The sequence below is a fragment of the Trypanosoma brucei genome, chromosome 7 (genome assembly GCF_000002445.2).
Source record: "Trypanosoma brucei brucei TREU927 chromosome 7, complete sequence".
NCBI lineage: Eukaryota > Euglenozoa > Kinetoplastea > Trypanosomatida > Trypanosomatidae > Trypanosoma > Trypanosoma brucei.
The window spans coordinates 1,364,987-1,392,164 of NC_007280.1; the positions used below are offsets into that span (position 1 = coordinate 1,364,987).

The window sequence follows — 27,178 nt, forward strand, 5'->3', positions numbered from 1 at the left end:
AGCATTTTCTCTAAACAGTGGGTGAGGTCGTTACCAGAAGGTTATAGTTGTCTACCATAATTATAGTTACTGTTATTATTATTGTTGTTGTTTTGTTTTTGTTTTTGTCATTTTTACTTCTGTTGGTTGGTTTTCTTTCCAATCAACTCAAGTTTTGGAAGTTGTTTCGAGTGGTTGTTTCCACTCTGGTGGCTTTCACTCATCGCTCAGGCAAGTTCCATCGTTTCCGTTGGGGCGGTCGTGTACGGAGGGAAAGCGGTAACGCGCTCACAGATTAAGGGCACGTTGATAGAAAGGAAGCATCTATAAAAGAAGCATACGGAAAATACATCCATAAATCAATTTATACATTTGCAACTGTTGTATCACTGATGGAGCGACTATCTATTATCCACACATTCGAGAGTGACTCTACTTTCCTAGCAGAAGTGCCCTCTGTGACACCTCGCAGTTCTGCTGGACTGACAATGTGTAAGAGCGCAACAGTTACTGAAACGCGTGGGGGACGGTTCACAGGCGACCACGAGGGGCCAGCGAGCATAGATTCTACCCTTGACCTTATTCCCGCTTGCTCGGGCACCAGTGAAGGGGATAGGGAACTGAGTGTTGTGCGCATTGTTCCCGTCAGCGGCTCCGTGGCATTTCACTCACGTTTTCTTGTCCAATTTGAGGCATACTGTCGCCTCAGTCGTCGGCTGCGGCGTGCCATAGAGTGGCTGTTGTTAAGTCATCAGACAGAGCAGAAACGCGTTGGTAGTAGCGCTTCTTCTCTTGACAGTTCCATGTTCGACGTCGATTGTCTCACGCGTGCAACACATCCAGTGGACCCAACGGCTTTTCTTGCGTCTGCTTTTGCGCTTCCCCACGTAGTTTCCGTGTCGCCAACACCATTGGACGAGGAAGATATGTTGGGCCCCCACGGTGAGTTGTGTTCTGCAGAGAGGACAAGAGTCGTGCCATACTGTTTTTTCTACTCATCTCCTGAGCAGCGCCTGTTTCGTGGGGGTTCTGTTCCATCTTCGCCCTCAGAGCGATCTGGAATGACGGTGCTCGAACGTTTTGCTGCCGTTGCCAAGGCTACTGGCATATGTGGAATTGTACCACCTCCTCACAATGCTCTCAGCATTAAAAATCGCACAAAAGTTGGATTAACTCTTTTGGCGTACATGGAGGGCTGTTTACCGAGTTGTATCTTCACCGACGGCAATGGGGGCCCCAAGTACGGTTCGGGTGTGGCGGCGGATTTCTTTTCACAGTGGAGCGACGACATCTTGTGGCGGTTACTCTGCTCGCTGGTTTCTGCTCTGGCAGTCGTGCATGCAGGGGGGTTTCACTATTGCGGTGAGTTGACACCTGCTGACATACTCTGTTTCGCGATTCCAGGGGAGAATGATCCTGGTGTGGCTGCAGCTGAGGCGTTGATGTCTGGGGAGCAGGAGGGAAGTTCCGAAATTCCTGTGGGCCAGCGGTTTCACATGTGGGCAGCTGCCAGCGAACGGCACTGGGCCATAACAGGCGCAACTCCAGCCCATCGTGCCTTCTTTATGCTTACTACGCCGCCGCGATCGCTTTTTGCTCATTTCCCTGATGACCCACATACAGTGGCTGAGTCCCAGAGGCGTGACATTGTAGCTGCCGGCAGTGTTGTTTTGAAGGTTGTTGAAGAGATGAAGCGACGACGTGGACAGTCGGAGGCGGGAGGCTGTGTTGAGTTGCTTTTTGTTGCCCAGCGCATGGTTTCTGTGGAAGAGGGTGGTGCTAACACTTCCAGGACTGACGCAACGGCGTTAGCTCACCGCTTTGCTCAGCTACAGGTGGTCAGGCTCCGAACACATCTTTGCCTGCTACGCACCGTTGTGGAGGAACGAAATGCGCAGCTCGTAGCTGCCATTCTCTATGGTCGGAGCTTAGATGGAACCGCTGACAGCCGGAGAAATAACAGGCGGCTCAAAGATAAAAGTGATGAATACAGCTCTTCGGGGAGGGAAAAAGCAACCGCTAAGCCAAGTCGTGGTCACGAATCTTCTCACGTACGCGATTCTTCCGAAGCTCCACTATTGGTTGGAGACGTGAAGTTGCCGACGCTCGCCGAGCGTGAGCGGGCCCTTGCTGAGCGAGAGGAAAAGCTTCGTCAGTTTTTAGTTCTGTACGAGCTAACGGCCGAGCGGCTAGACGAACTCCCCGTGGGATCTGAGGGTTTTGAATTCCTTCGGCAAATGCTGATGCAGGCACCGTCCAGTAAGTCAGAGAAAACGAGGCCCAAATCATGCAGTGGTACGCGACCGACTTCTAAAGAGGGCTCAAAAGAGAGGACGCTAACATCCTCATCAACGAGGTCCATATGTGGAACTCCAAGACCTTTAAGGGATGCAGTGAGAAGGGCTACTCCTTTGGGTGAAAGAAGGCAGCAAATCTTTTCGAGTTTCACTTCCTCCAAGGCGAAGGATGGTGTGCTTTCTGGTATAACTGGTAATGGAAGCGCGGGCACGGCGACGTCGAGCTTAATTGTATCTGGGTTGGGGGGTTTAAGTAAGGAGAAGCGACCGTTGCGCACCATTTGCAGACAGTCAGTTACCCGTACGCATTCATCTTCCTCACATCGTTGCGGAAGCGCGAGGCCAAATGTGTCGTCAGTGGTGCATCGGGTTGGTGTGAAGACTCCAACGTCTTCGAGGAATAAAACGGATAGTCCAAAGAGGGCAAATTCCATCGAACGTACAGATGAATCGCAGCTGAAGGGCTGTTTTCTCGATATACCCTTCGCTAGGACCGCCAATCGCATAGAAGCATCAGAGAAACTTAAAAATACCCCGAGGACGGCGTCATCACCGTTGACCAAGGGACTTGGAAGGCCACTGGCAAGCAGATCACCAACAAGAGTGGGTGCCACCGCAGTGACGCTGCATCGAGAGTCAGCGGATAGGGAACTGTTGCGGTCTACTCAAGCCGTACGGCCGGAGCGTCAGTCAGGTGACAGTGACACATCGCTTCCCAATATGGCGGCCAATTCGTTGCTTCGACTCTCCGCAAGGGCTCGGACACCCCAGCAGGTGCGCAACGCCGCAACAAAACCAAGCGTTACCAACACTTCCTCAACTTCTGCTGCACAGGGACTGGTCCCTGGTTTGGCGCTCCCAAGTAATTCCACATCGGTACACCCCAACGGAAAGTTACTCCACACAGCAACCGAGGGGGTGTCAGCAAACCATGAAGCTGCCGCACAACCAAAGCAAGAGGCTGTTTCGTGTGCAAAAACCCAGGTCAAGACCCTGACAAGTGAGGAAACTGTCAAGCAAAGAAAGCAATCTGAGAGGGTGGACCCACCCCCCACTAATGCAGATGGCTCTTCACCAGGTTTCTCGCCGGTGAACAACTGTGGGGGAATAATGACGGTTATAGATATGAACGATGACAACCAGGTGGTTATGGGGGGAGGGGGTAGTTCTTTGAATTCCGTGGGACGCTGCAACGTTGGTAGTCCTTCTAACACGGCAGAATCGTCGGGGGGCCGCGCATGTGGAGCCGGGGAATTCAGTGCAGCCATCACCGATAGGAGTTTAAGCACTGCTGCATCTGAAGGTGCCCGAGCCCACAACGAAAAAAGGACCATGTTTGGCCCACAACAGCAGCTCTCGGTGCGTCCTGGCTACCGTTCGGATCGCGAAGGCCCTGGCACTCCTCGGTCCCTTCGCCCTCGAGTGTGTGACGGGTGGGTCGATAATCACCTTGCTGCACTTGAGCGGATGAGAACCGATTTTCACCAATCAGAAGCTACCAAAAGCATACGAAATACTCCTAATGGCAAGTTGCTGACAGCAGGGCTAGCTGCGACGCATCTCGCCGACCAATCAGATTCTGCTTTGTGCGCGAATGCGAGCTCGGGAAATAGTGCTGATAGATCCACTCTAGTAAACAGCGAAAATTGATCGTTGGTCGTCCTCCTTAGTACCCAGCATGGGAGGGCTTGGACACACCAAAGTGACTTCAGAGGAATGAACCGTCTCAAGAGGTTCGGAGTGACCTAGCAACATGTGGAGGTTCCAGTTTAATAAGGAGGTGTCTTCGTGGAAGTATTCATGAGGGGATTTTGAAAAAGTGTTGGGGGTCTGGTGCGCCCTTCTGTGACAAAGAACGTGAGGAAAACAGCGTAGTGAGAATGGAGCTGTGGGTGTGCGTGGGGTAAACTGATTTGAGCTGACGGTACAGCGCTGGTGATAAATACTGCTTACGTGTACGCCCATGTTTTCATCACTTCGAAGTGTAGTCTGGTCATCGGTCTCTGGATATATAGAATGAAACTAAGGTAAACGAATGAAATGTTTGTTGATATCCGAACGGTATCTCCACATTTCCATTTTCTACGTTTACCGCAGGCTTAATTTAAAGGGGAAAGCGGAGTTTTTTTTTTTAAATTCCAGTTTTTATTTTGCCTTAACTGTCCATTTCATTGTTGTTGTTTTTGTGCCATTGAGTGATTACATTTGTCTTGTTTCGTTTGCTTGCTCCAACCCTCTTTCTTTTATAGTAACTGGGCTGACCAATGAGCGGACTGAATATGCTTCTTCCTTCGTAAACACTTATTCTTTGTCGCTTATTTTAACATGCGCTTCCCCACTTTCTCCATCTTGTACGATGACCTAAAGGGGAAGGTGGCAACGTTCACCTACTGCTACTTCCTTTTGCAATAATACGGAATGGAAGATGACATTATACAAGGTCGCTGTTCCGCTATCATCCAACAAATCGTGTGCGCTGGCGCACCACAGCAAGCACCCAACCAAAAGCGCCTCCTTACTGCGGCGGCAGAGGCGTTACGACATCAAGCCATGTTAATGTATCGTCTTTGTCGAGCGAGGAAAGAAAAACTATCGGATGATCAGACAGAGGATGCGGCTTATTGTGTACTAGCCTCTGTGGCCTCACTCCAGCCTGCGCTCTGGGCGAAACTCACCGATTGGGCCCATTTATTGCGACCAAAACAGCCTGTATTACGTTTTCTTTCCCCTATTCCAATGATTGTGAAGTTGAAGGAGGTCCTTCACTTCATTGCTCGCACCGCCCATTTACAGGTTGGTTCATCGACAACAGCACTGAATTTGGCACTATCAAAGTCGCCAGTAGAACGGCCAGCCGCGGCTTCGGTTCCTGAAGGTGCTGCGGTGGTCACTGGGCAGAGGTCCGAGCCAACAAGGGACTCCACAACAAATCATGGTTCGTACCGTAAGCGTGGACGAGAAGAGAAAAGCAAAACGCATGAAACCACATTGGGGCCCCAACTTGCCCTACAAGTAGCCTTTGCGTATTTCCGTCTCACCGTACCTAATGCAAAGAAGCTTCAAGCTGTTATTGTCACGCGCGAATCTGAAGACGATGGCACGAAATTAGTTGCTCAATTGGAAGACACTCTGATGATGAGGGGTTGCCCCATTTCGCATCACTTATCGTCCGGAAATGGAACAACAAGTACCAGTAGCGGCGTGCACGCCCACCCAAATTTACTTAAGCTAGGGGATGATGCGGATGACGAGGAGAACTTTGATGCTCCCTCTACGCTGTTACCTCTTGCATATCCTGCATCGTTGGGGTCATTGGTTTCCCCAAGAAATACAAATGGTATAGAAACCACTCCTATTTTCGCCTCACCGATCAGTCTACCAGCGTTGGCTGACGCCATAGATACGACCCGCTCAGCGCTATACTATAGTCGACTGCAGCGGTGTTTGCGGAACCCACTCCTGTTTTCACCATTGGAATGCGCTAGTGTTGAGGGGGGTATTCTACCAACCGGCGCAGCTACATCATTAGACTCCCGGTTTTTCCCCGTATCGTTTAGCGGTTCGCTGGATGGAAATTCCACGATGTTATTTTCATCACCCGCACACTTTCTTCATCCCGCCCGCGCTTGCCCGCAATCGCTTTTGCCTCTCCCCCCTCAGATGGTAACTGCGGAGTACCTGTGGAAACGGTTGCTTGTGGCTGGTCTGTGGCTCCTTTCTGCGAGCGGCGACCCCGCATCAGCGATTGATAGTCGCGTGCTGCACTACTGTTGTCGTGTTGTCAAGGCAGCCTCGAGGGGCGATGTGGTGTGCCTGGTGTGTGACGATCTCGTGCGGGAAAGACCTACACTCTACATTTCTGCGCTGGCACGCCCAACTGGGGGAACCGTTGGGGGAGTGCAGGGGGAGAAGGATCATAGGTCCTGGGAGGAAATGAAATGCATGCCAGTAGAAAAGACCCCACCGGGCGAGGCAGCACATGGTGGTGGTCCCTTAGCATGCGAAGTGCTTCGGGCCCTATCGAAAGAGTTGCATGAAAAATCCTATGAGCTCGTTGCGAGAGGTACGGTTGGACAATGTAATACTTCGGGCACCTTGGGACTTGCAGCGGGGGCGCAGAATTCAGGGGGTGGTGCTGAGACCTGTATCGGGAGAACCAATCCCACTTTGCCAACCTTGCGCGAACTCGTGGACGAGGTGAGGAGCACCTACCCTGTTGAAGCTTGTCGTGCCGCGCTCATTGGTGGTATGGACGGTGAGGCGGCAATGCGCTGCTTGTTGCTTCGGTGTGGTGATGTTAACGAAGACGACGCGTTGTCGTATCCCTGCTGTCCACACAATACACAGGAGACTGTTGGCGCGTATGGGTGTGCAACTGCTTCGCTGAACGTCGACGGATTACTGTCCGTCGTGCCTTACGTTCCACGGCTTCGTGAGACTGATGGGGTTCTCGAATGCGCCGGCTGTTTTCTTCTGTTCCACCAGTCGTGTGTGTGCCCCACGCAGCGTGACATTGCGGGAGGGTGCTTTCTCTGTCACAACTGCCGTTTGAGGCGTACCGGCCAGCTCAGGTTAGACCAGCCGGTTGCATAGTGCTTTTTTGGTATGTGTATATGTGTGTGCTTCTCATAGATATGATTTGAGCGCGCGGAGTTAAGTAGTCATTATTATTGCTATTCCCACTACCTAGTGTGAAGCCACGGGGTTCTATTTTCCATACCTCCCGCCTCTTTTATGTCGGATGTTGCTATTGCCACCCGATAATATTCCTTTTTTGTTTTCCTTTGTTATTTTCTTCCTTGTCCGAACAACTGGCCGTTCCGCGCGTTTCTGGTTGTTATTCGCGTCGGTGAAACGTGATGGTCGCTTGGGGAGTGAAGCCAGCCATAACCGAAGGAGGGAATACCGTACGGAGTCGGCAGTGAAGAAGTGCCTGAGCTGCATCCACTGCCTCAAAGAAAGTGCGAAGCTTAAACTGAAAGAAAGTACGTTGGGGTGAGAAGTAAGCGACAAAAAGTTTTCCAGCAGCTAAAAAAAGTCGGCAGAACGAAAAGGAGTAAGGAGGTATTGGAAAATACAAAGAGAGCGTGAAGCCGAGGGCGAAGAAAAAACAACTAAAGAAGTCAGAACTACTAGGGGAAGGAGTGAAATCGGTAATGAGCCTGGTACAGAACCAAGTTTCAGGCAACCCATATGGGAGACAGTCCTTTCTCGTAGTGTTCGACTTTGATCACACTGTTGTGGACTGCAACAGCGACGATGCGGTACCACAGTGTTTAGGTCGTGAAAAGTTCAGGGAGGAGCTTCTTCGGAGTGAAGAGGGGAAAATACAGTGGACTAATGTGTGTGATGCCGTCGTGGCTCCCTTTACAAAGCAGCAACTCGAGGACGCCGTGATAGAGGGCATCGAAATGGACAAGGACATGCCCGATGTGTTCCGCTTTCTTGCGCAAGGACACGCAAGGGTGGTGGGTGGCGAGGGTGGTGGAAACTCCTTCCCCGATGTGGAAATTGCATTTGCGAGTGACGCGAATCATCTCTTCATTGAAGCCACCATTGACCACCATCTTTCTTTCGCACGGGAGTCCATCTCTCAGATACACAGTAACCCCTTTCATGAAGTAAATAACGGGGATGGTGAAGGCGATCGTAAGTGTCGTGTTACGTGGTATGAGCCCACGGGGCACGATTGTCGAAGCTGCGCTGACCGCGATCACCCAAACATGTGCAAAAGCCTCATCATTGCTCGCTTACTTCACAGCACTCGACTTATTGACCCAACCGTCATTTTTGTTGGTGATGGTGAAAACGATTACTGTCCCGTGTTGAACGCACTTCGGCCAAGAGACTGCATACTGGCACGTCGTAATTTCTCCATCCACAAAGCCCTTGCAGACCCCAGCTACACCAGTGGGTGTTGCAGGGTTGGGCTGTGGGAGAATGCAAAGGAAATGCTGTCATGCTTGAAACAACTAATGTCTCCGGGGCTGCGGCTTCCAACACTCGTGCGATTCAAAGACGTAGGTCCCCACGAGTTTCGTGCGGTTACGTTATCAACTCGCATGCCGCAGGTGCTCAGTCGCACGCTTGCGGACAATGCGGCAGAGGTTAGTCCCGAAGGCCGGCGTCTGATGGACGTGCTGATCGAGGATACTAAGCAAAACGGGCCGGTGCCGTCGCTCCCTGGTCAGAGCGTGGTTTCCCCTTGGTTGCAGGCATACGCCTCGACGGTAGAGTTTGACCATGCGGCCCATCAGATTGGGGAGCACAGCAAAGCACCTGCCGTCCCCAGGTGGGGACAACTTCCTTGGTTGCAGGGAGAGATATATTTTTACAACGTGTTTGCGCAGTATATGTTGCTGGGGAAGGCTAACCCCCCTAGCGTATCAGAGGACAAGAGTACCCTGATGCCAAACCTTGTGACACCTTATGCCACTTGCACTCCTTTAAAAGCCCAGGGGTCCGGTGCTTCCTCTGTCGCGGAGATACAAGCGAGCGGTTCCACCCCACTTCAGTTCTTTAACCCTGCCAGGCTTGCCTGGAACAGTAAACAGAACGGGGAGTTACTCAGTGTTGGAGACAGCGTGGTCCTACGCGACAAGTCGAAGAGTTATTACGAAATCATGGGTGGTGATTCACTCGTCAAACGGCATGACCACTTCCAATCGTATCGTGATTTCTTTCTGCGAGAGAAGCGCGAGGTAATCCACAAATTCCTGCGTCCGAAAATATGTCCGATGCTCGCTTGCATTCCATGGGAGACGAATGAGGAATTTATCACTGTACTCTTGCGCTGGATGCTATGGGGCAATGCCATTGACCTCTCTATGTTTACGTTGGAGGGGCTACAGGTGACATCACATATTGGCGAAGCGAAGGGTTCGGAGAAGTGGAGCAAAGTTGAAGAGTTGCGTGCAGCGGAGTCAACGGCAGCAAGGGGGCAGGATGAACGTATTGTGGGAAACCAACTCGAAGAGATTGCTAAGGTTGTGCGCCGAATCGTTCGAGACGAGCCCACAACAAGCGGTGGTACGACCAGAAGTCGCACCGTTAATATTGTGATGGACAACGTCGGAGTTGAATGTGTGGCTGACCTCATCTTTACTTTATGGCTTCTCAATCATCACCCATCTCTGCGTGTCGTGCTCCACGTAAAGAGCATTCCGTACTATGTGTCAGATGTAACACCACCAGATTTTGATTTTCTCCTGAACGAGTTGGAAGAGTGCTCAAAACAAGATGTTGATCTCACGAGAATTCTCATACCTTTTGTGAAGGCGCTTCGTGAGGGTTTCAGCAGCGGCAGAATTTGTATTGATGCCGATCCGTTTTGGACTCAACCTTGTGAGTACCGCGAAATGCCACCCCACGTGTGCAACTCATTTTTCTTTAGCCAGCGTGTATCGGCAAGCGAGGAGACTCAAGGAGAGTACCCATCATCAAGTCGTGAACTGTTTCCTCGCAGGTTGTACGTGGGACATTCTGCTCTCGTCATATTTAAGGGTGATTTGAATTTCCGACGCCTTATTGGCGACCGACACTGGGACAACCGATCATTCATGTCGACAATAAAGCCATGCGAGCGCACTTCTCCATCTGTTGCCTCAACTCTGCTTGCTGACACTCCGTGTAGTGGGGACGAGAGCACGGCGGTGGCGCCGAGCTTTGAGAACATTGTGTCTGCCTTTTGGCCTGTGCTAACCGTTCCAGTGTGCGCGATACGCACCATAAAGAGTGAGCTCTGCGTGGGAGTACCGTTCCAGAAACAGGACAAACTTGACTCCAGTGACCCGAAGTGGAGAACGTCCGGCAGTTTTGGGGTTGTTTTAATTGCCACCGGAGAGAGTCACTGATACGTAATGCAATCAGATGCCAATTGGTATGCATGAATAATACTGGGTAAACCAGGTGAGGGAAGGGTGGTTAAAAGGGTAGGGAGGATTGGCAATATATGGGGCAAACAATATCTGTTTCTGGGTTCTTTAATTGTTGCGTGCATCCATATAAGTTTGTGTAGCAAGAAGCAGGATTTCCCCCATTAATTCAGTCCAATTAATCATGATGGACCTTGTGGTCTTAAGGAGTTATGTATACTCCATTAACTGCTAGCGGCGTTGGGTTGGTCGTCTCTCCCTTTATTTCTCCTTGTTAGTTCCTGTGATGGTGCGCGTAGCGGGCGGATGGTACATTCCCGCCTTTCATTTTTTTTTTTGGGGGCACCTTCTTTCACCTTCTTCGTGAACCTCCCTAATTGTTTATATATGATTGAAAGAGATTTGACGGAAATGAAGCGGACAGGATTTTGGAGTGAAGAGATTTTTATAGTTTTTCTTCACAACCCTACTTCCTCGTCGTTGGGTGCCCCCTTTTTTTTTAAAAAAAAACAGAGAACTACACATGCGCTAACGTGGAAAGGAAACGTATGCGGACGTGGTATACCAGATTCAAGTCGACATAACTTAACATGTTTTAAAAAACATTATGGGATATCAAGGGAAATAATAGTTGCTTCGCTGATGCATCACTTTCTGTATTTGAACAATCACAAAATTTACTGCCTGTTTCGTCGTTTTCCTGCGCTCCTTCCTCCAAGATTCCGTTACCTTTTTTCTTTCTTCTTTTTTCTTTTCCTTTCTTATCTCTTTTACGCACCTATGAGGCGTTAAAGTACCAATATGAGGATACCACTGTCGCCCATTTTTTTTTCACATTAGTGTATTTGGTGTTCAGTGGCTCCTGCATACGTATCAGGTGCCAAAGGTTTGTATCGTGTGCTATTTCTCACATGTTGTTGTTATTGATACGTGTGAATCTTTATTTGATTTCCCATTTACCCTTTGATACCCTGCTGTCATTCTTTTTGTTTTTTTCTGTTTTGTCTTTTGTTTGGAAGGTTTAGCAGCCACATCGGGGGTCACAGACGCCGACAGAGGGAGCTAAGAGGCAATCCCTCGTGGACTCCTCAACGGTGTGCTGAGTGTGTAGTATGACACAGCCCTCGGCAGATGAAATCTACGGTCGCCGTGCGAAAGTCAACTCTGTGATAAAGCATTCGCTGTGTTCCGGGGTCTGTGCAGTACCACAATGGATTGTTCTTTCCATGGCTGGCCTTCTCACGGGGGCACTTTTTTTTCTACCCTTTTCCACAGCCACACTTCACATTGTCTTTGTAGCCATGTCTATTGCTCTCGGTCTTCTGTTCGCGCTGTTCTCTTGGATACTGCAAAGGCACCTGTGCAAGCGGCCACCACGTGATAGCGGACTTATTAATCGGTCGGTGACTGAGGTTGAGGGTACTCAGCCCCGTCGTCTTTCAGGGGGATCAGAGGGAAGAGAGTTTAATGCCGCGAGGAGCGAGGGGGAATTAGAGGCGCACTGTTTTTTTGAAAGCGGTAGCCGTTGGTGTCTGGAAGCTCTGGCGATAGTGGAATTGCTTGTGCTGGGCGCTCTCGTGCTTCTTGCACCGCTCGTGGTCAGAATGGATGTGGAGGGAAAGTCTCTTGTTCCATCAGATGCGAGAGAGGACCCTAGTGAGCTGGCGTACCCCGTGGAAGCAGCATGGAAGGTGTTTCTCTTGCATCTATGGTTTACCTTCGCCGTTAGTATGAAGTGTGCAGCTTCATTTTCGGTGGGGTTGATTCACTTCATTGTGCTCACGGCGTCGTTCAAAAAGCCTGGTACCATACCGGTCCTCCTCTTGGCGGCTTCCTTTATCATACCCGTTATCCTTTTTCTTGTTATTACGGCGAGGACCGCACTTCAACTGCGGAAATTACCAAAGCATACGCACCACGTAGGGTGTGACGACGTCGCAGGGAAGGAGTTGTCGCGAGGTGGCGATGAATTTAACCGATCATCTAATGCCACAACTGGCCTTTCTACAGGGGAGACAGAAACGTTGCCTTCTCAGTCTTCCTGTGGTATCTTTAGGCCACCCCCTGGACATCGCAGCGCAGAGTTTGGAGAGCCCGGTTCCAGCGGGGATTCTTCTCCGCGTCACTGCGAAGTGGTGGCTAAAGAGGAGTTGGGCCGACAAAATCAACCCAAGTGGTCTCCATGTGGGTTACAGTGCAGTTGGAACATACCTCGAGGTCTATTGGATGACACTCGAATCCCCTTCGTGGCTCTAGATACTACCACCGGTTGCATTGAGTGTGCAAGTGCGGGGTTTGCCGAGAATGTTGGTATGCCGGTAGCCCGATTGACTGGTCGAGAGTTTGGGGGCCTCTTAAGTGAGCTCCACGTGGAAAATGCGGCAACGGTGTTGGATGTTGTGCGCACCGTAGCAAGTTCTACCGTAAGCAAACCTCGCGCAATCCACACTGAGGGTAACGGGAAAGAAGTTTCAGGTGTACGGAGGACAGTGTTTGGAAAGTTTGGGATTAGGCCGCTGTTTTCAAAGCAGCGGCAGGTCGGGCCATTATCTGCACTGGTTGCTGATGCTGATAAGTCGTCAATGGAGATCGAAATGAACTTTCCACATATTGCGAAGGAAAGTAGTGGTCGCCGTGTCTTGGTGCGGGGATGCCGTTTCCAGGACGAGATGGACACTCACAGCTCAAAATCATTAGCTGCTGTAGTTGATGAAGCAAAAACAAGGGGGACTGGCACGTCATCTTCTGGCATTGAGCGTGAACGCCCGATGGTATCTGAACCGAATAGTGTAACAGGTATTAAACCATCACATTTTTTTTCACTTTCACTAGATGTTTATTTATATCAACACCACGATACCTGCAACAGCAGGTATTTAGTTTTGCGGCAGCCGTCGTTGCATTATGCACTAGATTGTGTTCCACTGCCGTGTTTTCTCGTACACCCCCAAACGGGTCATGTGCTACACTGGAACGAAGCCGCAGAGCGAGAAACCGGGCTCTCAGCATACGACATGGTGGGTTGGCCGGTGTGTTTAACTTCTGTAGTGGACCCTACCGGTTCACTGGGAGTTTTTAAAGATGCTCAGAAGAAACACTCGCTAATGCCGTTTAACTCTGCACCATCTGCTGTTCTTCATCCACCCTTGGCGAGTCCTCCTTTGTTAGTGAGTCTCCATCTTGTGGCTGGTGGTGGGGTTGAGGCGGAACAGGGACCACTGTTGGATCAAATTGATTGTCTTTGTTGGCCAGGTCGGCATCTGAGAGACGTAGGCGAATGCAGGGGTTATGCAGAAACGGATGGGTCAGTTTTGAAGGACACCAGCGCCTGTTTCTCCAGTGACCGTGACTCAGAAGAGGCTGGAGGGATGCTCCCTCCGTTGAACCCCGTTAGCGTGAATTTGGAACCTCTTGATGATTATATCTCTAGAAAAGCGCTGTTTTTCCCGCCGGCATGGATGCCGGAATCACTTACTGAAAGTAAAGCGAATACCGTGACGTGGGATGCACTTCACGTTCCTTTACTGTTTTTAATACATGGCGAAGCGCCGGGGGTGCGTGAGTGTTCGCCACTTGCGGATTGTTGTCAACCAAAGAAACAACGGAAGAACAACGGAGAGGTTGAGGGACTTTCTCAATCTTTTGTTGATATTATTGAGGAGTTCAAGGAGTCTCTGAGTTGTGCCCTCGTGAAGGAGTGTGGCATCTCCTCCCTCCCATTAAGGGATGGCAAGGAAACACTACCAAATCCCGATATAACGCAATACTTGGGCGAACTACGGGAACTTTTCACGTGTTTGGCACAGAAGGTTGATTCCTTTAGGGAGTGTCGTGGGGTTCCTATGTCCGGCAGGGGGGATATTTGTGGGGACTTTTCGGACGCAGAGGATGGTGATACCAGTTCCGCCGTCAGAGGCGGACGCCGACCGGTTACTGCTTTTGGTTCGTCACTTGACTTGGGAAGGGGAGTCACTACCGCTCGCTACGTTGGTGATGGCAGTCGCGGAATAAAGGAGGGGAATGATATATTTGGCGAGGAGGGCGCACGAAAAGGGATCAAGGAGCAACAGCAAAGGACCCGTTACGACGCGCCTGCTGCTGGGGTGTTGGCGTTAGCACACAAGAATACGGCAAGTCATCCAGTTTCGTCATTTGCCGTGTCGCAAGACGCCCTCGTGACACCCCCGGCGCGTGGTGCTGCTCTCGTGGACCTCGGCAATCTGACTCGTCCTTCAGGGGAGGAGCGGTTTGTGGAGAGAGGACCTGGTTCTGGTGCAAGTAAACGTTGTGACACACACCGAATTCCACCCATGCAACCTCACAGTAAGCCGCTTGGTTATTCGAACCCTGCGGCAGAAATCCCTTCGAGGAGTGTAACTCCCACGTCGCCACTGAGGTTGGACCACTGTGAATCTCCCGGGGACCTGCCCGTGTGGGCGATGTTGAAGAGTAATGACGAAGCAACCGTTCCATCATGTTTTATCCGAGTGCCGTTTGGAGAGGTGTTTCGCTTTGGCCGCAGCAGTAAGTGCCACGCAACGACATCTGATGTCTTTGTGAGTAGTGTCCAGTTCACAGTCAGTCGCTGGGTGCCCGCGCAGTTGTGTGCCATTCGTTCCTCTACACCACCGCATCAAGATAACGGCAGTTCCTGCGGCAGCTGCTCGCCAACGCCGTCTGGTTACGGACCATGCAACTCATCGGCCCTGGCGGACTGGAGGGTTGAGCTGTGTGACTGCAGTATTAATGGTACATACGTGAACGTCAAACGAATCGGCAAGGGGAGGACGTGTACTTTGCGAAACAACGATCTTATTACATTTCAGTTGAGAGCCCGACGGTTCTTTTTAGGGTTTAGGTTTGTGTTAACGGATGAGCGAGGCGTACCGCTGAAGGAGTGTTCCTCACCCACGTGCAGCAGCTTCCGTGCTTCCGGGATCTCTGGACGCGGTACACCACGCCTTTGGCAGCGCACCTTATCGGGGTCCGGTAGTACTTTTGCGTTAAACGCCAGTCAAACGGAATCGGCTAAGCTCAACTGTAGTGATAGTGCTTCCCAGGCAGTTCGTAGTGCTAGTGGCGTTCGGCACGGCGCCAGAACTCCCAATGCAAGGAGGATTCATACCAGCCAACGTGGTAGTGGTCGCCACCAACGCGGGACGATAGAGTGGAAGATAGGTGAGGAAATGCTGGGTAAGGGTGGGAATGCTGAGGTATATCTTGGGATGAATCTCACGAACGGGAAACTCATTGCAGTGAAACGAGTTCCACTCCCCAAAGAGGCTGGAGGAGGCGGAAATGGAAAGGGATTGCTAAAGCGGTATATGAGCCTGCAGGAAGAAATAAAGGTCCTTTCTAAGGCTGTGCACCAAAATATTGTTCAGTACTACGGTTCCTCTCAGAATAAGGACTACTTCAACATACTTCTTGAGTTTGTGCCTGGTGGGTCGCTGCGTCATCTATTGGAAAACTTTGGCGCTCTTAGTCCGGGCGTTATATGCTCTTATCTGGCGCAAACACTCGAGGGTCTGCGCTATTTGCATGAAAATGACATTGTGCACTCTGACGTTAAAGCAGCTAACATACTTGTCACCGATAAGGGTCGAGTAAAACTTTCTGATTTCGGCACGGCCAAACATCTTCTCTGGCAGCAAGGTCAGTCGATTGACCTGGCGAACATTTCAGGTGCCGCAGAAAGGACTGCGGATGATGCCGCGTGCTCCACGCACCATGTAGCCGGTACACTCCGTTGGATGGCTCCAGAGTTAATTAGGGCTTCTATCGGTCCGACGAAGGCGAGTGACATTTGGTCGGTGGGTTGTGCATTGATTGAGATGCTCTCTGGTGATGCACCATGGAACGAGTATGAAATCGAGAGCGAGGAGGAAATAATCAATCTTCTCAAGTACACCACGGAACCACCAGACGTACCAGAGTGCCAGGTCTTGCCTGAGTTAACACTCATTGCAAAAAAATGTCTTGCGCTCTCCCCCCGTGATCGACCGACGTGTGAAGAGTTACTGCAACTTGTCGAGGAAGCAAGAGAGAAACTTGGGCTTCAAGAAGACGAAACTCAGTCACGGTGTGACGATTCGACATCATTGCGTCTTTCCTCTGTTTTGGGTAACGCTGCTGTGGAAGGTAATTGAACCGCCTTACCTTTTTGAACCATGGCACATGGCTGCAGCTGCGCAGTGTGTTTCACCGCACAAGGGATGGAAATTACCGTGTCCTGTGCGACCCCTGTTGCCTCTTCGAAACGACCTTTACCGAATTAAATTGGAAAAATGAGGGAATGTCTGCCACCGCCATGCGGTACATTTGATTATCTGTTACTTGTATAAAAGTGGTAGACTATGTCTTTTTCAGTGCCGTTTTCCATAAGTGATATAGGGCCGGGTGTGGGGATAGGTGCACGTATGTATACGTGTATATATATATATATATATATATATGTGGCTGTGGAGGACAAACTCTGGACTCTGAATTGCTTTCATTTTACTCCTGCTTTTATTTACCACCGTCGTTTGCAATTTCATCTGTATTTCTCTATTCGAAGTTTCTTAATTGCAAACAGACGTGTGTGTGCGCGTCCACATGTGCCTGTGGCTCACTTTCTTCCATTTCGTGCACATGTTTCGAACCCGGTGGCAATACATCTTAGGTTTCGTCACTGTGACACCTTTGTGCTTTTTTGTTTTGTTCTTTGTCAAACTTTTTTCACCTTGTGCATACTTATGCCTTCATTTCTCCTTTTTCTCTCTTTTTCGTTTCGATCTTTTATGATTTAACCGTTAGCTGTTTTTTTTTCACGAGCAGCAGTTGCCGTATCATCCTCCGTTGTTTTGAGTGTTCAGCGTATTTATTTTTTTTTTCTGCCGTAATAGAAGGCTTAAGGGGTAGCCAAGACGTTTCATTTTTTACTTTTTATTTTTCCTCGCTAAAAGACCAAGAGAAAAGGAAAAAGGAACAAGAGAAGGAAAACCCGTCACTCCAGGTTGTTTGTTTATCTTTTCACTCGTTACTAAAAATGATGCTCTATCAGAGAAGGGGCAGGGGCGAGATGCACAGACCCGGCATTCGAACCATTGTTGGAAGTGGTAACTCTGCACCCAGTTCACTATGCGCACCGTTCCCGTTTGATAGTGTGATCCCGCCGCCACCAAGAGGCTTGTTAGAGCGCTTTCTGCGGCGACTGACCTCAACCATCTCATGGGTGGTTTCGTTTCTTCTCGTCGTTTGCTCGATTCCCTTTCTGCTTCTCATCCACGCGCTACTGGTCTACTGTGATGGATATAATCGTGAAGTTGTCGCGCGACATCGTAGAAAATGGCTACACCAAACGGTTCCACACGTAAGACCAGTGAGGGTGGCGCCGTCTCCCAACTTTCCCCTTGAGGGTTGGCATATGCGCTGCGAGGACGGCCGTCAGCGCTGGCACTACGGTCGGCTGCTCAATGTGGAGGAGGGGAATGAACTCGGGAAGGCCCAGGCTGAGGGATGTCCGTACACCCCTTATGGTGAAGCTGGAAATGCTAATGATGACTTTGAGGATACAGGCGCAACAAGGACTGGCCCACGAGGTGGTCCGGACATGCGTGCAGTGAAGGAAGAGCGATGCCGCTTTGTTGAGCGATATCAATTGGGTCTCACAGGCACGGCTCATGTAAAGCCTAGGGGATCTGTGGAAGAGGCCATGCGAGCAGGCGCTGAGTTCTTATTGCGCCTACAGCACCCATATTCCGGTCATTGGCCAAATGACTATAGCGGGCCCCTATTTCTTACCCCCGGTGTTATCTTTGTTAGGTACATTGTGGCTCGTGGCAACATACGCAATATGTTCCCACCCCATGCAGATCACCAGCACGAGGGAGACGAGCCGTGCCTCTGTGGAGAAGCAGAGCGACTAGAACTTATACGTTACATACGAAACTATATGAACGAGGACGGTGGCTTTGGTCAACATACTGAGGGACACAGCACCATGCTTGGGACTGTCCTCAATTACGTTGCACTACGACTTATGGGGGTTTCAGATGATGACAGCGACGCGGCTCGCGCTCGTCAGTGGATCCGTGGTGAAGGCGGTGCTGTTTCCATTCCCACGTGGGGTAAGGTGTGGTTATGTGTCCTTGGTCTGTACGATTGGGACGGCGTTAACCCCATTCCACCGGAGTTGTCATTGCTGCCCAACTGGATACCGTTTTCACCGAGCCGCCTGTGGTGTCACAGTCGTGTCGTTTCCATAGCCTTCTCGTACTTGTATGGTTTGCGATGGAGGCAGCCCGATAATCTACTTCTTCAATGCCTGCGGTACGAGATTTACCTTGAGCCATATGGAAACATTAAGTGGGCTAAGCATCGAAGCAACATTTGTGCCAAGGACTGCTATACACCTCTTTCTTCCGTGTACAAAGTTTTCGCCGCCGTTATGAGTTTGTATGAGAAGCGGCCCATCAAATTTCTTCGCAGGCGGGCGCTGGAGGTAGCATGGACCCATATTGCTTACGATGATGAAAGCACACATTTCATATGCCTTGGGCCGGTGAACAAGGCGTTCGACATGCTCATAACGTGGATACGTGAGGGAGAAACTAGTGGAAGGTACCTAAACCACCTTAATCGTCTCGATGATTATTTCTTCATGGGACCTGAAGGGCTTAGGATGAGTGGTTATAACGGTTCACAATTATGGGACACGTCGTTCGCTGTACAGGCCCTCTGCGCCTGCAACATGGAGTTGTTGTACCCTGAGGAGATGGCCCTTGCTCATCACTACGTAGATGTTGCGCAGGTGCAGGAGAATCCGGTGGCAGCGACACAGTTTTACCGCCATCGGACGAAAGGTGCGTGGAACTTCAGTACACGCCCGCAAGCGTGGCAGGTGTCAGATTGCACAGCCGAAGGGCTTCGTGTATTGCTGCTGCTCCGTCACAAGCCATTTCCTCACCAACGCATTTATGACGCTGTGGATCAGATTTTGTCCCTGAGGAATCGAGGCGGCGGGTGGGCTTCTTATGAGCCAACTTGCGCACCCCACTACGTAGAACTTCTCAACTGCTCGGATGTGTTCAAGGATGTCATGACTGACTACGTCTACACGGAGTGCACAAGCAGTTGTGTGCACACACTCTCACTTTTCCGAGAGCACTTTCCCGACTACCGGCGGGAGGATGTAGATAGGGCCATTCGCGATGGTGTGAAGTGCATGCTGGCGAACCAGCGGACGGATGGTTCGTATTACGGAAGTTGGGCCGTATGCTTTACATATGCTGCTTGGCTCTGCGCTAGTGCGCTTCGCATATCTGGTGAGATTTACGGCATGGAGGGAGATCCGACGTGTGTGCGCCTCGTTAACTTTTTGTTGTCACACCAGAATACGGACGGCGGTTGGGGGGAGGATGTGAGCGCGTGCGCTCGTGGTGTGTGGGTTGATAATCCAAGTGGAAGTCAAGTCGTCAACACTGCGTGGGCGGTCATGGCTATCATGGCTGCCTCTGGCGAAGCGAGCTCAACCGAACTGCGCCGCCAGCTTCGTATTCTAAAGGCTGTAAGTGCAGGTATTCACTTTATTGTGTCGCGCCAGCTATCAACAGGTGACTGGGCACAAGAGCGAATTAGCGGTGTGTTTAACGGTAACAACCCGATTCACTACCCAGGATATAAAAATACCATGCCAGTGTGGGCACTGGGGGTGTACAGGCGCTGGAGTAAAACATACGGTCAACATTTTCCCCGATCGATGGATTAGCAAGGGGAACGGATGCTTGTGAGGATTGGAAGATTACGATACCTTCACAGTCACCACCAATGTAAATGTCACGGGAGAAAGTAACCGTCACGACTTTACTTGCGTGTGTCGGCGCCTACTTCCGACTTTTACACGGTGCGACGAGGACAACCTGCGTACTGTTGTCAGAAGTCCATTTGCTGCATCAATCCCCTGTCAAATGTTGAAGTGATACATGAGGGTGAGGCATCACATGGAAGCAATGTGAAACAAAGTGCAAGTGTTTAAGTAGGTGAAGGAGAATGTGTAGTAGCTTGCCAACTTCTTGTCATGCAGTTAATCATACATATAAAGTGCCAAAAAGCAGTTGGTTAAGTGGACCTAATTTTCCCTATGATTTTAACTGTCCCCCTTCCATACATTTTTTCTGTTTTAGTGATGTCACTCGATGGCACCCCGCTTCTGTTATTTGTTCTTCTTGTCTTACGTGTCTCGCGTGTGTGTGCACGTTGTGTGATAACTTTCCTTTCGCCCACCCTTCATTTGCCATTAACCCTTCCGGAGTGAAGGCACAATGTTAAGGCGAGTGGAATGCTGGAAAGCAGAAAAAAAAACAGAGAAAAGAAGGAAGAGGAGAGGGTGCGGAAAGGGAGTGTACGTGTACGTAGGAAACCGATGCGTGGATGTCCGCGTGGCACGGAAGTAGGAGCATCTTTCTTTTTTTTTTGCTACCTGGTTGCTTGTCTGCGTGTGAAAGTGAAATAGTTTGAAATGTTTCAGTGTAAGTACCCTGCTGACTAAATGTTTGCCATGGATGCAGTGAATCATTGTTATTATTATTGTTGCTGCTGCTGCTGACATTGATATTGGTAATGGTATTGTTATATATATATGTATATGTATATATGTATGTATGTATATATATATATTGCAGCTATGGCAACTCTTTGCGTCCTTATTTTCTTCTTTTTGTCTGTTTGACATTAACATTTTTTGTAACAATCGTAACAGGCTAGGGGTCGCGGTGCCGGCCCTTGAGATACTTGAAAGTAGTCGTAATAAAGGAGTGGAAAAGGAATAGGAGTAACATAGCGGAAAGGAAGCGGCGTAGGATAGCTGTTTTCATTGCCATTGGCGCAAGGGAATTCAGCCCTACCTTCTACGCCTTCCTTCCTATTGTTTGACGGAATAGTTTTTTGCGTATAAGCATTGTGCGAGGTAGGGAAACAAGTGTAAGCTACTTAAGGAAGGGTATAAATATAATAGGAAGGTACCCCCGTTACCTGAAACGAAGTGGGGGAGTGTCTGTACAGGAGTGTTTCTTCGTTCATATATATTTTCATATTTATATAGGGAGGGACGAGGAAGTGCGGCGGAGGAAGGCGACACCAACGACAATAGCAAACCGCGAACAGACGCCTCAGTATACACCTTTGTTGGTTTATTTTCCTTCAGCGTTCGCATGGCCAACTTTAATAAAGTCTCTAGGGCCAATGCCGTCTTGCAGCCAACAGCCCCGGCTACGAAATACGGCAACAATGGAAAGAATATAAGGTACCATGATGTCGAGAACTTAGGCGAACCATTCAATAATTGCAGGCAGCGGGGCTATGAACGGAACCATATCGCTCCGGCTCCGCCGGTTTTGGGAAGCGAAGTGAATTACTTCGACAACTCAGCGTCTCCAATGGTAAGTTCAGATCCCGGGGCGAGGCATTGGGGCGCGCGTAACTCCTATGACTCCCAGTGGGATAATACGTACAAGAGCAGTGGGGCTAGGGCCGCAGCCACAGCTGTCTTCGAGCAAATTGCAGCTGAGGAGCGAACAAGCGACGGTACTCAGGACATGCATGGAGAAGTGGCTACAGAGAATTCAACCGAATATCAATCAGACGGATGTGCCGTGGTTGGACACTCCCGGAAGATCCTTAGCAGCACCGAAGAGTATGTATGTAGGAGGTACTCCGTCTCATCAATCCCGAGACTGGAGGCTTATGATTATTATGAGACGCGGAAAATTTCCCCCGAACGGGCCCCTCACTTCAGTGCAACAGCGGCACACTCAGATGTGAGAATGCGGAGCCCTAAACCGTCCGTTTCCAGCGGGGGGAAATCCTCGGATAGTATGTTACAGAGAAGGGGTGAGGCGAGTACATTTCCAAGGGTTGTGGCGAGGAAACTTGACCTGCATGCCACTGAGGAGTGCCAAGGATCGAGTGCTCACAAACAGCTGTCACCCATGAACGCCTTCGAAGTAGCCAACAAGGCAGAGCGTCAGTCACAAGTGGGACCAACTTGTCCACCCGTTTTAACGCCCTGTCCCTCACATAATATGCGTAGGTCTGTTGCCGATGCATCCACGATGACCGAAGGTGTTTCTCGTGAGGCTGTCACTCGCGCGGTACACGGCAACAACTTGACAACGTTGCCTAACGGTCATTATGATAATGAATATTTCAACGTTGGGAGGGGAGGGCCGAGATCATCTGCCAACGAATCTGTCGTCAGTCTTTCCACGGTCTCTAATTCCACTTTGAATCAGCGGCCAGATTCAACTGCATTTGGTGGGTATAGGAACCCAGTGGGCCAACACAATCATTACGTATCACCCAAGTTGTTCCATAACTCAGCCACGCAAACGATGGCTTCGAGTGCAAGGCCACCTCTGACACCGCGGTTTAATGAAACACGTTCCCCACCAACAGCACCACCGTATGCCGGATGGGACAACAGTCCTGGTGGCAGTATGGATAGACCGGCACTAAACGGACGGCCAGCGAATGATGCGATGAGGGTGCCAAGAGTTGGTGCAGCTCCTCAGGAAGTGTGGGCGGCAAAGTTAAGGCAATTGGATAATGCATACTTGACGAATGGTAACGGCTGGGCCATTCTTCATGAGATTCGACTGTTGCTGGAGGGGCGAAATAGTCGCTAAGAACAAACTTGAAAGGTTCCATCCATTTCATGTACATTTTTGTTTATGCACTGTATTTACTACTATCCCAATTTTTATTGCTGTGATCTTGTACCATTTGTTAATATCAGCGTGTGTTTTGTTACTTTTATTGTTATTATTAATATAATATGGGGGCGCATATAGTTGTTTACATTCCCCTCTTTTGATTTCCCTCTCCAAATATGGCCCCTCATTTTTTGCTACCGATAAACGGAGCAACATATATATGTATACACATATATATGACCATGTCTGTCAACATTTATTTACTTGTGGGTAATGCATGAACTGACGAGGTTGACGATGGCAATTCGTGATGTGCTGAGTTGGCTAGTGTATTTTTTCACAGGTATACGTTTATTTAAATGTAAATAAATAAAACATACATATACCCCTTACAGGTGAGGGGTTAATGTATAGTCACTTGGGAGTGTATGTTTTTCAGTGTACGTTTCGTTATGACAGCTCAGTTCCCACAACCCTGCCGATATTTGTGTACCAATATCTATATACGCAACGGAAAACGAAGCGAACGAATAAAAAAAGTCAAAGGTGATAGAAAGGATAGAGTTATAGTCAAAAAATAAACTTCAATCATAGGTACCATGGGCGTGGGTCGTTTGTTAGTCATTTGTACGCGGGGGAGCATAGCGTAGAGAGGAAGGGGAAAACGGAAGGTGCACGGACACTGAAAGTAAACAGCAACAACGTTGCAATGCACTAAAGCAAAGTTGTGGTGGAAAGCTATTCCTTTCTCTCTATCTGAAACGTATCTTACTGTACGATACATTTAGGGGATGATGATGAGAGAGGGGATGGCTTTGCAATAATAGCACGTATATTTTAAAAAAAGGGCTGCTGAATAGGTATAAGGTGCCACTGGGCGGTTTGTTAATGTGATAAAAAGGAGTATGTGAACGCGTGAATGTGAGGGAAGAAAATCGGAGGTATGGGGATGAACATGAGGGTGAAATGAGGTTGAGGAGGAGGGGGGAAGGCACCGAGATAAAATGAAAAGGGGTTTGTGTGAACAAATTCAGTATTGTAGTCAAACACTTTGTTCTTTCAATTTCACTATATTTCTTAGGCACCCCTCCTTCGGTTCTCAGTTGCCTCAACTCCTTCTTTATATTTGTTTTTTTTTTCAAACGCGTTGTGCGCTTTCCTTTTTTTTTGTTGTTTTATGGGTTTTTTCTTGTGCTTTCGTTATCGCCCTAAGTGACATAAGGTAGTCCTTTTTTAAAAATTTCTCTTTTGTATCATCTCAACTTTTTTTCAAAGCCAAGTTCTACCGTTGTTTTTGCCGCATTAGCAAGAAATAAAACGATTTATGTATGCTGTGTGGTCCGTGCGCGCCGTTCAATTTGTTTTATTTTAGCCTTGACAGGAATATCTCCTGGTTAATTGTACAGCTCGTCCCCTCCGACGCACCTCTCTCTCTCTCTGTACTTTCTGTGTGCTACCCATCATTATATTCCCTTTCCTTAATTTTTCTAGTCAGATTGTTAAAAATCCTCTGCCGTTGCCATTTTTTTTGTTTTCAAACTCCTCCTATCACCTTTCTTCTCCCTTTTGTTGAAATGTTTACTTTTTCCCTTTTCCACCCTTCTTCATGTGTTTTCTAACGCCACCACGCTTAAAGGAGCCGACACACCCAATAAAAAGAGGGGGAGGGGGAGCGGTGCACACATCGAAGCATACAGCAGCTTAGATAAATATGGGCCATTGTTGTGCCACTCAAACGAAACAAGCGCGGCTCCTACCATCAAACAATGCATCACTTAATGCTCCGGCTGAAGTTCCCGGAGGGTCATTAGCGGCACAAACGAGGCCATCGGATGGGCAAATTAACGCCCCTACCGGCGGGGCTTCCCATGGCGTGGCGGCGGAGAGCGCTTCATCCAAATTTACGGTGAGTCCGGTGATAGGGGACCAGTCGGATTACACAACAACGATTGGGTTAGAACGTCTTGTTCCCGTAAACCGTAAGTCTGGATCACAACTTCCAGTTAATGCACATCTACGGTTAGGTTCGGACAACAGAGCGGATAGCGTTTGTGTTTTTGACAATGGGGATGACGACGGTCGTTTCTTGACAGCACGAAGCCCCTTGTTGCTTTCGTCAATGACGACACCACGAGTGAAGTTTGTGTCGGGGACTCCAGGTACTTTTGACACCAATGGTGGGGCTCCACCATCAGGTAGAGGGTTTCAGTCGTGTCTAAGCAGCCAATGGGACGAGTCAGTGGGAAGCAACAAACTCAACTCCTGTCATAGTATGGTGATGAATGAAAGTGTGAACAATAGCGTAGAGGCGTATTTTGGCAGTCTAACTGCGTGCGTTCCTCCAACGGAGGTGCCACCTTCGATGTTACCGTTAGTATCAATAACGGCGTCGTCCTCGTCTTCAACCGTGTCATCACCGTTTTCGTCACTGGCAGTGCACCGCAGGGAGCCGTCGTCATTATTCGTGAATGACAAGTCTCCTGTACAGTCTTTGGGAGTTTCATCATTCGTGACGGCCCTGTCGCCGAGCGTATCACCGCGACCGTTGCATAATGAGGCACCCCCACAATCGCATGCGGACGCTTTAGGTGCACCAACAGCGACATCAGTAAGCCACTCAAGGGGGGATCTGTCACTTGGTACCGCTATAGCACCGTCAAGAGCAACGTCGCCATCATGTTACATGGAAAATGCGTCGTTTGCAACGGCCTTGTCACTATCTGAGTCACTACAAGCGTCGCATTCCGTATTATCTTCAGTTTCGTTCCCCGGTGTAGGGGTGCAATCAGCTGCGGCATTGATTCCTCACTCCAGAGGAACTTCTTCTTTTGCGTCTGCGGTTTCACCATCAGCAGCGGTGACAACTGCGCGCTCCGCGCGAACTACGCCGTCCTTTGTGGTGACCATCTTGCCGTCAGAGGCCACAACTACTCCGCGTATGGCATTTAAAAGTGCAAGGAGCAGTAACAAAATTGGTTCCACTACAGTCACCGGTGGCGATTTGATGTCGTGTCGTAGTCTTTCTGAAATCAGCACCTCATTGAGTGACAAAATACATAATATGAGTGGAGAGGTAGCGAGGAGTGCTTCTGAGGCTCCACAGCGTCTTGTGGTGAGGAAACGCGTTACGTCTCTAACCAATATTTCTTCTTCTTCGTATTCGCGGTTAACGGAAAAAGAGCGTGCCAGCACTCAGGAAGGTGTGACAAATTCCCCGTTAATTATGGCTGAATCATTGCCGGACCAGACTAATGGTGTTGTTATTTCGCTCTCCCCACCGGAGGACCATTCCAGTATTTTTGGAGGCAACGGCGGCGGTGGCTCCAGGGAGGTGTCGTTCGTTAGTTCTTCACCTAAAGCGGAGGGGATGTGGGTTCAATCTGGTAAGCATGGCAAAAAAAAGGCGGGCACAGTGCTGAGTTTTTTTACCCCAGATCCGGCAGTTACGCAGTTGTCGGAACATGCTGCGAATACCTCTTTGACATCACATATGTTGACTCGACAAAAGCCCAAAATGCTTAGTTACTTCGGCAGGCATTCGGATCCTCCGTTCTCATCTGTGAATACATTACGCCAACGGAACGTCATGGCACGGTCGGTAGGGGCGGTTGGAGGGTTAGGTACCCTTGACGCAAGTTATAAAAAGGTGTTGGGTGATACTCAGAAGTTGTTCTCGTCGTTACCTGCGCTACCCACATACACTAAGAGGGATCACATCCCACGGAGGCGAGTGTTTGATTTAGGAACCCCCGGTAGCGCGTCAAAATCGAGGAAAAGCCCCTCACCGGAAGGCTCACAAATGATTTCCCAGATGTCCAGTTCGATTAATGGTCATGCGGCCTCAGGTGTTTCATCACCCGACTCGAAGCACAAAGAGGACGGAAAGGCACACTGTCAATCATAAGGAATAAAGTGCTGTTTGTTCCCTTTTATTATTATTGTTATTATTGTTATGGTGGATGATGTCAGCGTTTTGGTCTCATGGAAGCGTGCTGCGGAGATGTCGCTTTCCTTTGTCATTCGATCGGGCGTAGAGGTAAGGGAAGGGTAATGTAGGAGGAGGAGGAGGGGGGGGGGAACGGCGGTAAATGTGGACAAGAGGAAGTTGGCGAGTGGGTGGGAGAGGGGAAAAACAACAACAACAATCGTACACGTGTGGATGGCGCCGCGTTTGCCCATATGAATATTATTGCTGATTTCTTTTACAGCTGGTTGCATTGTCCCCTTCCCATTCACCTCCTTCTTCATTAACGCCTAATGCACGCATGTGTATGAGAGGGCGTGCGTGTGTATTCAATACGGTGGTGGAGTGGTATAATGCTGATGGGTTGCCGGT

At 49.6% G+C, this 27,178-nt stretch overlaps 7 protein-coding genes across 7 annotated transcripts, besides 6 other annotated features; all 7 read left to right on the top strand.

The window, feature by feature from the left end:
- Nucleotides 1-27,178: part of a sequence feature (sequence corresponds to BAC RPCI93-27E10) that runs on past both edges of the window.
- Nucleotides 71-108: a sequence feature (T-rich).
- Nucleotides 372-3,926, top strand: Tb927.7.5190 (hypothetical protein, conserved; the record flags this gene model as incomplete). Its single annotated transcript, XM_841049.1, has 1 exon — nucleotides 372-3,926. One exon carries the CDS (start codon nucleotides 372-374, stop codon nucleotides 3,924-3,926), a length of 3,555 nt encoding a protein of 1,184 aa, XP_846142.1.
- On the top strand, nucleotides 4,695-6,869 carry Tb927.7.5200 (hypothetical protein, conserved; the record flags this gene model as incomplete). Its single annotated transcript, XM_841050.1, has 1 exon — nucleotides 4,695-6,869. One exon carries the CDS (start codon nucleotides 4,695-4,697, stop codon nucleotides 6,867-6,869), a length of 2,175 nt encoding a protein of 724 aa, XP_846143.1.
- Tb927.7.5210 (hypothetical protein, conserved) lies at nucleotides 7,433-10,129 on the top strand (the record flags this gene model as incomplete). Its single annotated transcript, XM_841051.1, has 1 exon — nucleotides 7,433-10,129. One exon carries the CDS (start codon nucleotides 7,433-7,435, stop codon nucleotides 10,127-10,129), a length of 2,697 nt encoding a protein of 898 aa, XP_846144.1.
- Nucleotides 10,882-10,920: a sequence feature (T-rich).
- Tb927.7.5220 (protein kinase, putative) lies at nucleotides 11,263-16,299 on the top strand (the record flags this gene model as incomplete). The annotated part of the gene is made up of 1 exon (XM_841052.1): nucleotides 11,263-16,299. One exon carries the CDS (start codon nucleotides 11,263-11,265, stop codon nucleotides 16,297-16,299), a length of 5,037 nt encoding a protein of 1,678 aa, XP_846145.1.
- Nucleotides 16,569-16,605: a microsatellite.
- On the top strand, nucleotides 17,181-19,901 carry Tb927.7.5230 (lanosterol synthase; the record flags this gene model as incomplete). Its single annotated transcript, XM_841053.1, has 1 exon — nucleotides 17,181-19,901. One exon carries the CDS (start codon nucleotides 17,181-17,183, stop codon nucleotides 19,899-19,901), a length of 2,721 nt encoding a protein of 906 aa, XP_846146.1.
- Nucleotides 20,763-20,809: a microsatellite.
- Nucleotides 21,343-22,815, top strand: Tb927.7.5240 (hypothetical protein, conserved; the record flags this gene model as incomplete). Its single annotated transcript, XM_841054.1, has 1 exon — nucleotides 21,343-22,815. One exon carries the CDS (start codon nucleotides 21,343-21,345, stop codon nucleotides 22,813-22,815), a length of 1,473 nt encoding a protein of 490 aa, XP_846147.1.
- On the top strand, nucleotides 24,554-26,746 carry Tb927.7.5250 (hypothetical protein, conserved; the record flags this gene model as incomplete). The annotated part of the gene is made up of 1 exon (XM_841055.1): nucleotides 24,554-26,746. The coding sequence occupies one exon, from the start codon at nucleotides 24,554-24,556 to the stop codon at nucleotides 26,744-26,746; it is 2,193 nt and encodes a 730-aa protein (XP_846148.1).
- Nucleotides 26,772-26,796: a microsatellite.